The sequence below is a fragment of the Apodemus sylvaticus genome, chromosome 2 (assembly GCF_947179515.1).
Source record: "Apodemus sylvaticus chromosome 2, mApoSyl1.1, whole genome shotgun sequence".
NCBI lineage: Eukaryota > Metazoa > Chordata > Mammalia > Rodentia > Muridae > Apodemus > Apodemus sylvaticus.
The window spans coordinates 9,272,373-9,289,603 of NC_067473.1; the positions used below are offsets into that span (position 1 = coordinate 9,272,373).

Consider the following 17,231-nt stretch of genomic DNA (forward strand, 5'->3'; position numbering starts at 1 on the left):
ATTCTCTAGTTGTGTTGAGTATAGGCTTTTGTAGTAGGATATGATGATTTTTTTGAATTTCCCCAGTTTCTGTTGTTATATCCCCCTTTTCATTTCTAATTTTGTTAATTTTGATACTGTCTCTGTGCCCTTTCGTTAGTCTGGCTAAGGGGTTATCTATCTTGTTGATTTTCTCAAAGAACCAGCTCCTGGATTCGTTGATTCTTTGTATGGTTCTCTTTGTTTCCACTTGATTGATTTCAGCCCTGAGTTTGATGATTTCCTGTCTTCTTCTCCTCCTGGGTGAATTAGCTTCTTTTTTGTTCCAGAGTTTTCACGTGTGCCAGTAAGCTTCTAGTGTATGCTCTCTCCATTTTCTTTTTGGAGCTACTCAGGGCTATGAGTTTTCCTCTTAGCACTGCTTTCATTATGTCCCATAGATTTGGGTATGTTGTGCCTTCCTTTTTGTTAAATTCTAAAAAGTCTTTGATTTCTTTCTTTATTTCTTCTTTTGCCAAGTATCATTTAGTAGAGTATTTTTCAGCCTCCATGGGTATGTGGGCTTTCTGTTGCTTTTGTTGCTATTGAAGACCACTCTTACTCCATAGTGATCTGATAGGAGGCAAGGGATTAGTTCTATCTTCTTATATTCATTGAGGTCTGTCTTGTGACCAATTATATGGTCGATTTTGGAGAAGGTACCATGAGGTGCTAAGAAAAAGGTATATTCTTTTGCTTTAGGATGAAATGTTCTATATATATATCTGTTAAATCCAATTGGTCCAAAGCTTCAATTAGTTTCACTGTGTCCCTGTTTAGTTTCTGTTTTCTGATTGGTTCATTGAGTAAAGTGGAGTGTTGAGGTCACCCACAATTATTGTGTTAGGTGTAATGTGTGCTTTGAGTTTTAGTAAAATTTCTTTTACAAATGATGGTGCCCTTGCATTTGGAGCATAGATGTTGAGAATGGAGAGTGGATTTTTCCTTTGACCAGCAAGAAGTGTCCCTCAGTGTCTCTTTTGATGATTTTAGGTTGAAAGTCAATTTTATCTGATATTAGAATGGCTACTCCCGGCTCATTTCCTGAGACCATTTGCTTGTAAAATTGTCTTCCAGCCTTTTACTCTAAGGTAGTGGTTGTCTTTGACACTGAGGTGTGTTTCCTGTATGCAGCAAAATATAGGGTCCTGTTTCCTTATCCAGTGTGTTAGTCTGTCTTTTTATTGGGGAATTGAGTCCATTGATTTTAAGAGATATTAAGGAATAGTGATTATTACTTCCTGTCATTTTTGATGTTATTTTTATATTTGATTGGTTTTCTTCTTTTGGGTTTGATGAAAGAAAGTTACTATCTTGATTTTTCCAGGGTGTAGTTTCCCTCCTTGTATTGGAGTTTTCCTCCTGTTATTCTTTGTAGGGCTGGGTTTGTGGAAAAATATTGTTATGTAAATTTGGTTTTTGTCATGGAATATCTTGGCTTCTCCATCTATGGTGAATGAGAGTTTTGCTGGGTATAGCAGTATTGGCTGACATTTGTGTTCTCTTAAGAGTCTGCATGCGATCCACCCAGGATCCTCTAGCTTTCATGGTCTCTGGTGAGAAGTCTGGTGTAATTCTGATAGGTTTTCCTTTTTATATTACTTGGCCTTTTTCTCTAACTGCCTTTAATATTCTTTCTTTGTTTAGTACATTTGGAGTTTTGATTATTATGTGACGGGAGGTATTTCTGTTCTGGTCCAGTCTGTTTGGAGTTCTGTAGGCTTCTTGTATATTCATGGGCATCTCTCTCTCTTTAGGTTAGGGAAGTTTTCTTCCATAATTTTGTTGAAGATATTTGCTGGCCCTTTCAGCTGTAAATCTTCACTCTCATCAATGCCTATAATCCTTAGGTTTGGTCTTCTCATTGTGTCCTGGATTTCCTGGATGTTCTGGGTTACAAGATTTTTGCATTTTGCATTTTCTTTGACTGTTGAGTCAATGGTTTCTATGGTATCTTTGGCATCTGAGATTCTTTTTTCCATCTCTTGTATTCTGTTGTTGATATTTGCATCTATGGCCCCTGCTTTCTTCCCAAGGTTTTCTATCTCCAAAGTTGTCTCCCTTTGTGATTTCTTAGTTTCTACTTCTGTTTTTAGATCCTGAATGGTTTTGTTCAGTTCTTTCACTTGTTTGTTTGTGTTTTACTGTAATTCTTTAAGAGATTTTTGTGTTTCCTCTTTCATGACTTCTGCCTGTTGACTCAATTTCTCCTGCATTTCTTTAAGTGATTTTTGCATTTCTTTAAGTGATCTGTTGACCCATATTCTCCTGAATTTCTTTAAGTGATTTTTTGTGTTTCCATTGTAAGGGCTTCTAACTTATTCATGTTCCCATGTATTTCTTTAATAGATTTATTTATGTCCTTCTTGTGTTCCTCTAGCAGCATCATGACCAGTGATTTTAAATCCAAATCTTGTTTTCCTCATGTGTTGGGATATCCAGGACTTGATGTTGTTGGAGAATTGGGTTCAGATGCTGCCATATTGCCTAGATTTCTGTTAGTAATGTTTCTATGTTTTCCTTTTGCCATCTTGTTATCTCTGGCATTAGTTGGTCTTGTTGTCACTGGCTGGTGTCTGAACCTCCTGTGAGCCTGTAAGGCTATTTCAGCACCTCTGGATGACTGGGTTTCCCATGGCACAGATTGCTGATGTGCTGCCCTCCTCTTGGGTGCCCTTGGAGCCCTAGTGTGTCCTGCCCCAAGCAATGCTATACATGGATTGTCTCTGTGAATCTGGTGTTGCCCGTCTGCTCCTTCAGGGAACGAATATGGCAGATGCTGCGGGGACCTTTTTCAAGTGCTGATCCCTCCACAGGGCAAAAGATCCCCCAACCGGGTTGGTGCACAAATGGCCCGCCAAGCTGCCCAGGTCCTGAGTCCAGGTAAAAGCCTGACAGACTTATGCCCAAGTGATGTTAGCCTCGGGCTATGTCTGCTAGTTGGCTCTCTCTGTTAGATTTCTCTGGTGTCTGGTAGCCAAGATGGCAAGGAGCACCCCTGCAATTGTTGGGCAGTCTGCAGGGCAAACGGCCCCCTGACTGGGTTGGCACACAGACAGCCCACCGAGCTGCCCAGGGCCTGGGTGCCTGCAAAAGCCTGACAGGCTTAGACCAAAGCGATGCTAGCCTCAGACTATGTCTGCATACCTGGCGGTGTCAGATCTCTCTGGCGTCTGGGAGCCAAGATGGTGGAGTGCCTCTCCGCCTTGTGGTTTTAAATGGCACAGATCAATTACCCTTATTGGAGAGGAGAACGCTGTTTTTCATATTTAGTTTTGGAATATATTCTATCATAGTTCTTTACCTTTTTATTTTCTTGCTTTCATTTATAATCATCTTAGAATTATTCTGTGATTCTAGAGATAGGCAGCATAGGAAGTTGATATGGGAGCCAGGGAGATGGTGTCCAGAAGCACTTGTCTAGTTTACAAGATGGAAGTTCTCAGCGAGATTGCCCTTGCAGTTTATCCTGCTCTTTCGTTTGAAATGTCTCACTATAACATGTCGGTGGACGCGTCTTGTGCGGAAGAACTTGGTATGTGAACTGCTTTGGCAGCATTTCTAGACTGATGTTCAAACAGGCAAAGAGTTTTCCTTTGACACCACGGCGATCTTTGGAGGAGACTATACACATGTTTCTGATATCTGTAAAATCATTGAATCTTTTTGCTCATACATGTATGAGTCTCCACTTACAATAAAAATATAAGCCAGGGAACCTGGGCACAGGCCTATTAAAGGTTCTTAATATTACTGAAACAAATATGTTGGTGATTTATAAAAATTTGAATCATGCTAATGTTAGATTTAGGAAATATTTTATTTTGTGGTCAAGGAAAAAGTGTTTGCAAAGACCATTGCTTCCATGAGGTGGGGGAGGGGAGAGGAAGTCTCGAGCTAGGTGCCCACAGTGGCTTAGCCAGCTGCTCTCCCCAGGGACCTTTAATATGCTCTCATGCTTTGCTCTTCACGGTAGGAGAACCTTTTCTGAAGAGATGATGGCCAGTGGGACCAGGAGAATTAACTAGTCAGTAGAGATGAGATTACCCACCCAAGTCTAGAAGGAAAACCCAAGTTCAGGGCAGTTGCATTCTGAAAGAAGACAAGGGTTACAAAATTCATCTACAATGGCAAAGCTAAGAGCAGGAGCCTGAGACCGGCTGAGGGACTGCAGGTGTGCTCAGGCCCTCCCTCTGGACTCTCAGATGGATCCTCAGGAAAGCCAGTGCAATCTATCCCCACACCGCGTGGTGTTCGCAAGCACAGCTGGGACTCATTACCGAGGCAAGCAGGACTTAACTCTTCTTTCCGGTTGTCAAGCTCTTATGTCTGCAGCATTTGCTCAATTGGGCCTCTCTTCTCCCGAGCATACGTTTAAAACATAAGCAGCCAAGGACAGCCAGGCACTCAGTTTTCCATGAAAGCAGGTGGGGAAATGGCAGCAGCAGAATGGGTTTTATGGAAATGTCACCCCTGGTACAGAGAAAACCACTGTTTGGAAGTGGTGTGAGTGACTGGGCCAGAGAGCTCTGAATATCGAAAAAGTCTGACTCTATCTTCACTGACTGGGGACTGGTGGAAGAAGCTATTCCGAAAGTGTTGGACACGAAAGGCTAAGGGGGCATTCACATTCAGATATGTTCTATTTTTCTCTTGTTGGAAGGAAGAACATGTGGGGCCACGCCCTTACCTATTTCTTTAGTGGCTCAACCCAAGTCAGGTTTTCTGATGTACACTAGTCACAGTAAGATGATACCATTTTTTATATGTCACTTCTGTCTTCTAGAGCCTCAAAGAACCTTAATTCATGTTACTAGTTCAGGAGGTCCCCATGTGTGGGACAGATGACCCTCGGTAGGTTGGGGGAGGGCAAAGCACAGTTGTGGTTGTGTAGGAGTCCTCCCGCCTCTCCTGCCCTCCACGCTGTGTCGTGTGTTCCAAACCACCCTGTTTGTGGCTCCAGGCTTTTCTGCAGTCCCCCTTTCTACTCTTTTTTTCCTGCCAGCCTCCTGTCTGCTTGCTCTTTAGGAACAAGTGAGAGTCTCAGAAAAGAAAACCCAGCCATGACATTTGCCAACCTGGAACCTATAGGAACTCCCCACTCTACTAGGACACGCATGAGGACTTGGAATAGTCTTATGAGAGCCTTCAGGGGTGGCTTCTGTCACTCTCAGCAGTTGACCTCTAGCTCTCCCCATGCCCTATTCCACAACAACCCTGGCCTTGGAAAACCATGCTTGGATCTCTCTCCTGCCAGAGGACCTCTGCCTGTGCTCTTATTCTAGAAGCTCCTTAAGCTCTCAGGTAGCTAACCCCAGCTCATCTGCATATCCGCAGGGTGGATGTTGAGTTAGGTTTACTAATGAAACAAGGTATTCAGCACAATACACATTCATTCTCATTCTCTCTCTCTCTCTCTCTCTCTCTCTCTCTCTCCCTCTCTCCCTCTCTCCCTTTCTTTCTCCCTCCTTTCCTCCCTCCCTCTGAAACCATCTAAAAGTCTACACCCCACATCGGGTAATTTCAATGGCATGAAAACCTCCTAAACAGCCCCCTAGGAATTCTTTCATCATCTCCCTGACCTCTCAGAGTCAGAAAGGTCAGAGGTCAAACATTACCTATTTTCATGTCCTTGCAGCTGGAGAGGTTGAGGAGGAGCTGGCTGTGCGACTGGGCTGTTGGGGGTGGCTGGGCTCGGCTGGGCCAGAGGGCTCTGCTGGGCCAGAGGGCTGTGCTGTTGGGCCATGGGGCTCTGCTTCTCTGAACTGGGTGCTGACGTTGGGCTGTTGAGTTCTGATGGGGAGGGAGGGAGGCGACAGATGTGGTTAGGTTGGCATCTGAGCAGAGGCAAGGAGCAAACAGAGACCTGGTGCCTCCTTGGTCATTTTGATTTCTGCAGGGCTTTTCCCTAGCAGGTTAAACTTACTAAGGTCCACACCGTTCCTGGAAGGAGTGTTCCTTCATAAATTATAACTATTCCTGGGTAAAGTTGTGAGCAGTCCTGCTATTTTGTTGGAAGGAAAGGCCACAGGGGAAAACCAACTAAGTAAAAACGCTGTGTTAAAACCACAAGAAAACAGTTCAAAGGCACAAGCATGACACATTTTCTAATATGCTAAAAATATAGGGATTTCTTGCTGAGAGAAATGTCCTAGCTAATACCCTGTGACTTAGTTTGTCTTCCCTTCTCTCCCTTTCAGTACGGCCTCACTCTTTAGCCCAGCACGTCCTGAAATGGCCATCCTAACTCCACCTTGAGGAGCTGGGTTTACAAACTGTGTGCGTTACCACTCCCAGCTCAAGAACTCTTACCAGGCTTCCAAAGTGCAGCTAGGGAGCTAGCTATCTGCGTAAGCTGATGGATGCTGTTACAACCTCTTCTCTGGTCCCTCACCAGTCTTACTAAGAGTCCTCTGTACAGTTCTCCAGAAAGAAAAAAAAAGCACTCTACACACAGGGAGATTCATAAAGCTATTCAAATACTGCTTATAGGTTTTCATCTTTCATAACAATATAAAATTTCAATGAAAAGGACACTCACATGTTAGGGTAAAATCAGAGCCAATACTCTAGACTGAGAGGGTGGAGAAGCATGACGGAGCTATAGCAGATATTCTTACTCACAGTTCATTTTCTCTGACTTGTCTTTTACAGATTGGTGTCTTCAAATGACTGACCAAAACTATGGCCAATATTGCCTGTCTGTCTGTCTGCCTGCCTATTTTTGTACTTGGGTAACAAAGGGAGGTGGCCTATTTGCATTCTGACACGAACCACTTCTCTGTCTTCTCCAAATGTTTTATTATTATCTCCCAACCTTGGTACTCTTCACATTTTGAGTCAGATAACCCTTTGCGACAGGCCTTGTCCTGAGCATCGTAAGGATGTTTCGAAGCATCTGCGATGTCTACTCACTAGCTGACAGTCATATCCCCACCCCAACCTCGACAGTCAGTATTGTCCATAGACAGTACTAGATACTCCCTAATGGTCTCCCAATCTTCCTAGTTGGGAGCTTCTGTTTTATAATCTAAGTCAGGTGGCCGGCTACCTGCTTGGTTGAGGGAGTTCTAGCTTAACATCTCCACAAAACTAGTATGCCCAAAACTCTGGGGTGACTTCTGGTAACCCTGAGCCTTGGGGATTCATACCACAGAGCCTGCAGTGTCACAGAGCTGAGCGTAGGCTCAGAATGCCAGGTGAGTGTGTCTATGGTCCGTCTCTCTGGAAGGCCACCTTAGGCACTCACCCTCCTGAGGAATGATTCGAAGGGTGACACTAAGACCCGCATCCTTGATGAGCTTCACAATGTCAGCGTGAGGCATGTTGATGATAGACTGGCCGTTGACTGCCAAGATCCGGTCACCCACTTTGAGTTTGGCACAGCGATCTGCAGGGCTCCCATCAATGATTCGTCCGATTTTATGGGGCACAGCTAAAAAACAAACAAATAAAAAAAAAAAAACCAACCAATAGGTATCAGGGACATCGCCAGCACATGTTCTACCTTTCAGTCCAGACTAAGACAACAGAGCAATATCAGAAGGTTTTCCCTCAGAGCAGCATCAGAAGGATTTCCCTCAGAGCAACATCAGAAGGTTTTCCTTCATCAGCATCTTTAGCTTTGCAACACAACCTTTTCTTCTAGCTGTCATTCTGTGTACACTGCTAAGACCCAAGTTCCTTAACTCAAGTCCTTCGCAGTGACAGGCACATTCTAAACCCAAACACTTGAGGCTCTCGAATTTCGAGAGGTGTCAAACTCGTGAGGGTCAGACATCTGGGCCGTATCTGAACCTCGGGATCTGGATGTCTACATGAGAGACAAGGATCGAGGATTTCTAAGCAGCTTCCTGGGAAAGCCTGGGGCATACCAGTTCTTGAGAACCACAGGTGTTCAGAGGTGTGGTGGAGTGTGCGAAAAGAGCTCAAACTTGGAAGATGGTGGTGCAGAAAGGTACAGTCAGGGACAGGAATTTAGTCTGTATCTCCTTTTTATGGAATGGAGGAAAGGGGAGATTCCCTCAGTACCTGCTAATCCAAGGAGCATCTTCCTGGCCAAGTGGCAGAATTTACCACAGGCCTCTGATCGGCTTTGGTTTCAGAGCAGCACGTGTCCTATCATTTCTCCCTTTCCATTTCACAAGGTGACCCGGGGAACGTGCTAATGTCAAGTGCTAATTTAAGGATTTCATTGAATCTGAAATGCCATAGGCGGTAAAGACACTCTAGGAAGGATCATGAGAAAGAAGAAGAAAAAGAAAAAAAGAAAGAAAGAAAGAAACCTGCCCTTTAAACAGTGACCCTCCATTAACCAGAAGATGTATTCCAACTGCTGAGAACTTAAAATAAAAACAATGAGCATATTCTGTTTTAGACTTTCGTTTACATGTTTGAGAAGGACCAGATACACAGGATGCATATTTCTCTAGCAGGTTGATTGACTTTTAGTGTAGACGGTAGGGGGACCTACTGAGGAAACCTGAGTCTATGGTCATGTCTCAACAGTGCACAGTGTTCCTGTGTGGCCTGTCCCAGAACTTGTAATCTAGAAAACTGTTGACGGGTCAGGAACTGATCTAGTGTGCAGAAACAGAGAAAGGCACAGCCCACTGTTCAGAGTCGCTAAGGACAGCTACACCTTGAACTCTCCTTATTGTGCATTTGTTACAGTGAAGGGTAGAATTATCAACTAATAACCATAGAGCGGGAGGACAATCAGTGAGTTAATGAACTAGGACCTCGCTCACTCTATACTGTGATAGGTTATAGGCAGCGTAGAAAAATATTGGCCAAGCTTGTGTCCCTGAAGTGAAACTCATCAGCTTTGAACCCAAACACATTTTTATTTCCCCTAAGCACTAATGGGTTTAATTAAGAGAGCACTATTTAGAGTTTAGTAGTGATTATCTTAGAGTCATAGGATATATTTCTCAGGCAGAAATGTAATAAGAACTACTGATTCAAAAAAAAAATGTAGGGGACCAGAGAGGTGGAGCCCAGGCTGAGGACTCGAATTCAATCTCTAGATCTTGAAAGGCAGTGTGAGAGGCCTGACTCTGCAGTTGTCATCAGATCTCCACAGGTGCACTGTGATCTGCATGCACAAGTGCATACATTATCCACACAGGCACATGCACAGACATGCACACGCATGCTAAAAGGAATAAATCTAAGAAAGAATGTAGGTGTTCCAAGGTCTTTAGCTGTCAATTGTAATTGGGAGGAAAAGTTTTTTTTTTTTCTGCCTTGTTTTCCTCTTTCCATAGTCAATAGCTCTTGGAATTATCCAGAAATGATTTGGCCTTCCTGCCCATACATGTGTGCACTGTTGTCTATCCTGTGATGTTTGGGAAGTTGCCTAAAATCTCCTGGTTTTTGTTATTGGGATAATAATACGGCTGATATCACAGTGGTTCTAAGAATTAGATGAGGTGTTGTATGAATGTAGCCAGAAGAATAGTGCCCCGTTCTCTCTCTCTCTCTCTCTCTCTCTCTCTCTCTCTCTCTCTCTCTCTCTCTGTGTGTGTGTGTGTGTGCGCGCGCACACACACACGTGTGCACACGTGCTCTACCTTGGTTTCTTTCTATATGGGATAACTTAGAAACACTAAAATGAAAGGCATATGAAGAGTACCATCTTCTAAGCATCACATGGGAAACAGCTTTATTTAAGAAAAAGAGAAGTGTTTTAGGGATTGTTTAGATGCTAGATAAGGCCAAGTCTGTCTTTCTCTAATTTTTTTCCCATTAAGACTATTGCCCATATTTGTTGAAAACACTAACTTCACATCAATAGTTTATTATTAAAAGGAAAATAAATGTAGTGTAGATCTCTTGGTTATCTAGCATCATATTTATTGAGGGCTAGTAAGATTCCTTTCTACCTCTTTTGAGCATTTACTAACAGAAAATGAGTACTTTGTTAAATGATATTTATTTATTTAATATTTACATTTTTTACTTAAATTAATATGAACATTAAAGTTTAAAATTTAATTAAAAAGTCATTTATACATGTAGCTATATTTATATACACGTAATATAGCCCTTTAATCCTATCAGGTAAATGATATCATTATGAATTTTCAGTGGAAGAAATGGAAGCAGACAAGCAGCAATTTGACCCAGATCACAGAGGGCAAACAGGGTTCAGAGCTTCAGCAATCCAAGATCCAGTCACCAGAGGTCTTGCTGGACTTATCCTGCCTCTCTTGGCTTTTCTTGATGTCTGACCTATGGCTTGCTTTGTGAGTCAGCCTGGTTCTTTTATTTGGGAGTATGTCCTGCCTCTAACCCAGAAGATACAAAAGGTTCAGAGAAGTTTGGATCTGGGGTAGAGGACAGAAACTGTGCTTGCCTGGGATCCTTTGATGCAGCTGCCTTTTGAGAGGGGAGGCATGAAGAGAAGAAAGAAGAGGAAATTGGACAGCCCTTAGTTCCTGTTAAGTTAGAACTTCATATCACAATACTTTGCTTGAAGAAATTTTGGGGGTTATGAAAAACACTGACATCTGAAATGAAATTAACAAATATACTACAAAGCACTGACAAATGGGCCTGGGCACCTGGCTCTCTGCTCCGCCTTATTTGACTCCCTGTTCTCCATTGTGCTGTGTCACCTGGGCTTTCCTGGGCATCAAATCCCTACTCTTTGAAAAGACAGTCTCCTCCCCAACAACAATGAAAATAAACAACACAAGGTTATGGTTAATTTCCAAATGCCGTTCAAAGCCTGTATTTCAAATCCTTATGGTATAGAAATCAGGCAAATGTGCTAGGGTCAAATCCAGTTCTGGAATCCTTGCCTGTGGTGGCATCAAACCCTGGGATGGTTCCCTTCTGATGGCTCTGTGGGATCTGGAAGCTCTCCTCCACAAGGGTCAGAGACCGACTTGCCTGGCTGTGAGAGCCGCCTGTGAGAGCCGCCTGAGATCTCAAGAAGGACAGGGCATCAGAAATACAACTATTTGCTTGGGATAATTTCAAGGGCATTTGAAACTTTTTTTCAGAAGTTAGAATAATCATCATACTAAGTGAGGTAACCCAGACTCAAAAGGTGAATCATGGTATGCACTCACTAATAAGTGGTTATTAACCTAGAAAACTGGAATACCCAAAACATAATCCACACATCAAATGAGATACAAGAAGAAAGCAGGAGTGGTCCCTGGTTCTGGAAAGACTCAGTGAAACAGTATTTGGCAAAACCAGAACGGGGAACTGGGAAGGGGTGGGAGGGAGGACAGGGGAAGAGAAGGGGGCTTACGGGACTTTCGGGGAGTGGGGGGGGGCTAGAAAAGGGGAAATCATTTGAAATGTAAATAAATTATATCGAATAAAAAAAATTCAGGAGACAGCAGGTGTTGGAGAGGGTGTGGAGAAAGAGGAACACTCCTCCACTGCTGGTGGGGTTGCAAATTGGTACAACCACTCTGGAAATCAGTCTGGCGGTTCCTCCGAAAACTGGGCACCTCACTTCCAGAAGATCCTGTTATACCACTCCTGGGCATATACCCAGAAGACTCCCTACCATGTAATAAGGATACATGTTCTACTATGTTCATAGCAGCCCTATTTATAATTGCCAGATGCTGGAAAGAACCCAGGTATCCCTCAACAGAAGAGTGGATGCAAAAAATGTGGTATATCTACACAATGGAGTACTATTCAGCCATTAGAAACAATGAATTCATGAAATTCTTAGGCAAATGGATGGAGCTAGAGAATATCATACTAAGTGAGGTAACCCAGACTCAAAAGGTGAATCATGGTATGCACTCACTAATAAGTGGATATTAACCTAGAAAACTGGAATACCCAAAACATAATCCACACATCAAATGAGGTACAAGAAGAAAGGAGGAGTGGCCCCTGGTTCTGGAAAGACTCAGTGAAACAGTATTCAGCAAAACCAGAACGGGGAAGTGGGAAGGGGTGGGTGGGAGGACAGGGGAAGAGAAGGGGGCTTACGGGACTTTCGGGGAGTGGGGGGGCTAGAAAAGGGGAAATCATTTGAAATGTAAATAAATTATATTGAATAAAAAAAAAGAACTAAAAAAAAAAAAGAAGTTAGAATAATGTTTTAAAAAACTGAAATGGACATGTTAGCCACACAGAATGACAGAGAGCTTTAAATAAAACTTGAATGAGCTTGAATTACATGTCCCTACTTCCTGGAAGCACCTGACATGGTTTTGAGATAAATACCTTCTATTGGCATCTTTTGAAATGCAAACAGTAGTTGGGGCTCTAGGCAGCTTCAGTTTTTTCTTTATTGGCATTTCTCTTTACTTATGCAAGCACAGTCAGGGTTGATATACGACACATCTCTGACAAGGGTGCTTCCAGAGAGGATTGTCTCTGGGAACAAACTGTAGTTCCATTTGCTCAGTAATGAAGGCTGCCAAGCTTGTGACCCCCGTGCCTTCTGTGTGGTGGTAATGGAATTACTGAGCAAGGAGAAGGCCCTGACCCTGCTTTCTATTATTGGGATTCATTAATTCTCGGAGAACTGATGACTGAGGTAGCTGCTGGGATGCTGTCCGTTTAGACACATGCCTTGCAGACATCATCTGATGGGCGGCAACATAAATCAACACTTTGGATTAGTCTTCTTGCCACAGTGTGCTTAGAATACACAGATATTTGGGGAAAGTCACAGTCCATCATTTGGCTTTGGACATAAGGACATTTGTGAAAGAACTGATACGTTAGTAGATAGAAATTTTAATTGGAAACCCATAATTATGGAGAAAGAAATGCATCTTTCCTATTTAGTTATTCATCCTATACCATATTTCTTTGTAATACACTTTGTACTCTCCTAGAGATGAGTTGACTGCTTTGCCATTGGCCAGCATCACCACATTTATCCTATGAACATGCAGAAAAAGTCTCTTTGCCTGGATTCTCTCCATTGTGAGTCCTAAAGGCCGGGATCTCTGGGCTCTCTAGTGACATTAGACATGGCATTAGACAATGCTTCCCCTCTTTCTTTGCCTGTGATCTCTTACTGCATCTGTGTGGCTACCTCAGGCTCTCTTGGCTTCATCAAAGTAGACTGGGTCAACCAACGAGCACGTGGAGTTCTGCCCTAGGTCAGTTCCCATGAAGAAGGTGTTGACCACCTGTAGAACTTGACTTCTATTTATTGGTTTCTGTATATCTAAAATGTATTTATCTGCCCATTTGTTCGAGACAGTGTTTTGCTATGTTGCCCAGTTGGCTTGGATAGCTCTGCATCCCAGGCTGGCCTCACACAGCCTCACCCCTGCCTTACTTCCAGAGTGCTGGGATCATCGGCATGCACCGCTACACTCAGCTGCTTTCTTCCCGTGCTGGAATCCCGGGAGGGGGGTTGTTAGATCGCTCCCTGTTCTCCTTTTCTACCCTTTCAGCATTTTCATCACACATCACTTAGGTGGTTTCACCTCAGAGCAAGACAAACTAGCCATTGGTGTTTACATTTAATTATCTCCTTGTTAGCAGCCGCCGAAAAGTAGCCTTATGCAGGGGGGACAACCTTGGGCAGCGGAAGTGGATCCGCATCAATCATGTCACATTTCCAAGAGGAGCGATAGTCCTGAAATGAGTGTGACAAACAAATACTTCCCAGGCAATCAATACTAAATGCTGACATTACATCACAATCCCACTAACTGGTGAAGGTTAAACATTAGCTTGGACATGTCAGGGAAGTTTGTTTGGGTTTTGAATCTATAGCCTGACGTGATTTTTTTTTTTTTTAATATCGGATGATTCCAGTTGTTCTTCCTTTCACTAAACTGTGAAAATTATCGCATAGTTTTGAGATTGTGGGTTGGGGCAGGAGGATAGCTCATCAGTATATCAACTAACACCTGCCTGCACATCATTCTCCTAGTAACAGGTACTATGCTAGGCTCTTTGGGGGGAAGAAAACATTAAGAACACATACCTTTATCCCCAGGAAACTCAGTCATGTTGGGGAGACCAGAGATATGCATAAAATATTTAAAACAATTCATAAATAGCAAACCCGTGGTAATGGTGGGATGCAATGAGAGGACAGAGGAGGGTTAGGTACTAGGTCCAAGTGTGGACTTAGAGCAGTGAGGAAAAGAAAGGGAGGAGGGAAACCGAGTGTCCCTAGGCACATGGTAAGCCCCTTACAGAAAAGCTCTGCGGCAGAAGGGAGGAGGCCCATCACTTTCAAGATGAGGGAAGCCAAGAGAGATGCTGTGCCTGCCTGCTTGGCTGCCTTAGCTCACCTCCTGTGGAAGGCACTCTTTAATAGCTGTTGAGGACTCCTGCTGATTTCCTGTCTGCAGAAGCCCAGCTCCTATCTCTTCTTTCTAGAAGCTCTAGATTAGTATACTCTTATGACAAACCCATCCAGCTAGATGTGCTTTCCTGAGGAGTGGTCAATGGCCTTTGAAAGAGTTTTTCTTGGTTGACAGGGGATTGAAGAAAAGGGGGAAGCATTTTATTTTAGTAGGACAAAGAAAGAAAGAAAGGAAGGAAGGAAGGAAGGATGAAAGAAAGGGAGGAAGGACGGAAGGAAGAAAAGAAAGGAAGGAAGGAAGAAAGAAAGAAAAATTAAGAAAAGGTTGCCTGTGTGCCTTGTTTTCTTCTAGAAGTCTATGAAATTCAGTATTCCAAGATTGAAAACATCTTCCTTGAAATTCATAGACAACTGATTTGCAAAATCCCAAATGGAACAGCTGGCGTTTGAAGGACTGCATATTTCCCCAGCACCCATGAGTCATTCTCTTGTAGCTGAAGAGGTGCCCTGAAGTTGGTAATGGGCAGATGGTCAGACAGGGGAATGGGAATTTGGAAACCCAACTGAACTCACGCTTCCACGGGCACAAAGGATCCTATAGTCAACATGAATTATATGGCTAGAGAGAAACATTCCTTAGGCATATGTTACTGCTAATGCTTTTATTTTGTATCAATTAAAAGAGTTCTTTTAGCTAAGTACTGAAAATGAATGGGTAATGGAAAGAAACCTAATTGCACTGGAAATGGAAGAAATGATTATTGCAGCTTAGGTTATAAAACTGGCCTAGAATGGTTTTGGTGTTTGGAAAGATCTGATTGGGCTATCGACAGAGTTCCATGTGTGTATGACCTGTGTCGCCATCCAACTACCCACTCAGAGAGCCCAGCATTTGGTTTCATGGTCTGCTGTTACTATCTGAATACTCTAATTTTTAGGCAGGGAGTCTACATTTCATGTTGTATTGGGCTCCAAGAATTCTGTAATTGATCCCATGTAGCTGTGTCCATACAGTTTCTTGTTGTAATACCACTGTTTTCACCATCTGCCATAAAATATGTAAATGAGAATATGGTACAAGGACCAAGACAAATCAACAAAAGGGTAGGTGTGGTATTTGAATTGCTTGGCCCAGTGAGTGGCACTTTGAGGAGGTGTGGCCTGGTTGAAGGAAGTGTGTCACTGTAGGCTGGGCTTTGAGGGCTTTCCTCTGGCTGCCTGAGGATGCCAGTCTCCTGTCTGCCTTCAGGTGAAGATGTAGAACTCTCAGCTCCTGCAGCACCATGTCTGCCTGGATACTGCCATGTTTCCTGCCTTAATGGTAATGGATTGAACCTCTTAACCTGTAAGCCAGCCCCAATTAAATGTTGTCCTTTATAAGAATTGTCTTGGTCATGCTGTCTCTTCACAGGTGCAAAATCCTACTAAGACTGTGGGTGTGAAGAAAAGAGAAAACACTTTATAATTGCATTGCTCATTCTGATGAATATCACAGGAAAAGGTGGTTCAACTAGTTTCTGCTAAGTATCCACTTAAATATTCTTGAGTTTAGGGTTAGATTTCAGTGGTAGAGTAGCACAGGCAAAACTCCAGATATAAAATTCAGGGCTCTCACCCCTAAAAGGCTAACCCTTTATTCTTCATATACTGATTCAACAAACCTAAAGCGACCTTACCCTTCTCAACTCATGGTGAAAATTATTCTTACATAACAAGTCACTCATTCCTAGAGCATCTTCTGCAAAGCAGATGTGCTCTTGTAATTCTATTTGAGTAGGCTAGTACATATCACATGAAATCAATATGTATTTTGAGAAGTTTATGTATTCTTTGGACCCATGACTTTAGAGTCTGACAATATGTCTAGATATTACGGTGTTAAGAAAAAAGGAAAACATGACCTTCGAGCCAGGATGTGGGTGAACCATGGATGACCAGAGAATGGGAAGACAGGTACTTTTTCTTCTACAGAGGTATTCATTGTTCTCTCAATATCCCTGGATGTTTTATTACCAGTCCCTAGGCAGCTACAAGACCCTTTTATAATTGCTTTGGTCTAAAGGTAGCAATAGAAAATCTGGTGCTACTGATCCAAATACTAACCTTCTTCATCATTTTTATACTTTTACTCAAAGCTGCAGCAAAATAAACAAACAAACAAACAAACAAACAAACATTGTCACCGTTCAATCACACCCACAGTCCCATCTTTCCAGTCTAGGAGTAGGAGTTGCTGCTGTGTGGCTGTTGGCTGAGTTCAAGCTGTCTCAGTGAATAAAGCTGTCACCTTTGGGAAGACTTGCTAACAAAACAGCAAAGCTGATTTGGTAATAATGGAAAAAATAAGTAATTTTTTTATATCAAGAATTTCTTTCTTACAATAGCAGGTTGTCATGCCCTCAGCAACAACACAGCAACAATAACGGCACCGTGATGGATGCATGAGATGAACGAAACAACAGTGGCTGACATATAGTCCTGCCTGCCACGGTTTAAATGCATGTCCTTAAGTTCCTAGGTGGGAAACTCAGCCCCCAAAGCAAATTGTACAGCAGTGTTTCTAGGAACCATGTATGCGAAAGAGTGATCCCTTCAATTCTTAATGTTTGAAAATGCCATTATCGTATTTGAATGATTTATATCTAAGAAGACTACATTAGTTCTAGACTAAAAGCCAATTTTCCTCAGAAACTTTCTGGTGTCTCTCTAACTTAGCACCCAGTGTTGCTTCAGTTAGCCTGTTCTATCCTTCCCTGGGTTGTGCATACATGTGTTCAACAAAGCATGGATTAAAAAGCCTTTGAAAAATAAAAGCTATGTGTGTTCCGAATACATGCAGAGTGTGCTTCTCATCATTATGAGTTTTGTCTTGTTCCTAAATTACATCACAACCATTTATAACGTGTTAATATTGATTTACGAATTGTAAGCAATCTAGAGATGATTT

The 17,231-nt window shown here is 42.7% G+C and overlaps 1 protein-coding gene across 2 annotated transcripts in view; it reads right to left on the bottom strand.

Moving 5' to 3' along the window:
• The window catches only part of Magi2 (membrane associated guanylate kinase, WW and PDZ domain containing 2), a 1,455,128-nt gene that overhangs the window by 99,487 nt on the left and 1,338,410 nt on the right, over positions 1–17,231 (bottom strand). For both annotated transcript variants that reach the window (XM_052173111.1, XM_052173110.1), the window contains 2 exons: positions 7,268–7,453; positions 5,637–5,811 (listed from right to left, as the gene is read on the bottom strand). In XM_052173111.1, coding sequence (XP_052029071.1) covers positions 5,637–5,811; positions 7,268–7,453 — 361 coding nt within the window. The remainder of the gene's footprint in view (positions 1–5,636; positions 5,812–7,267; positions 7,454–17,231) is intronic.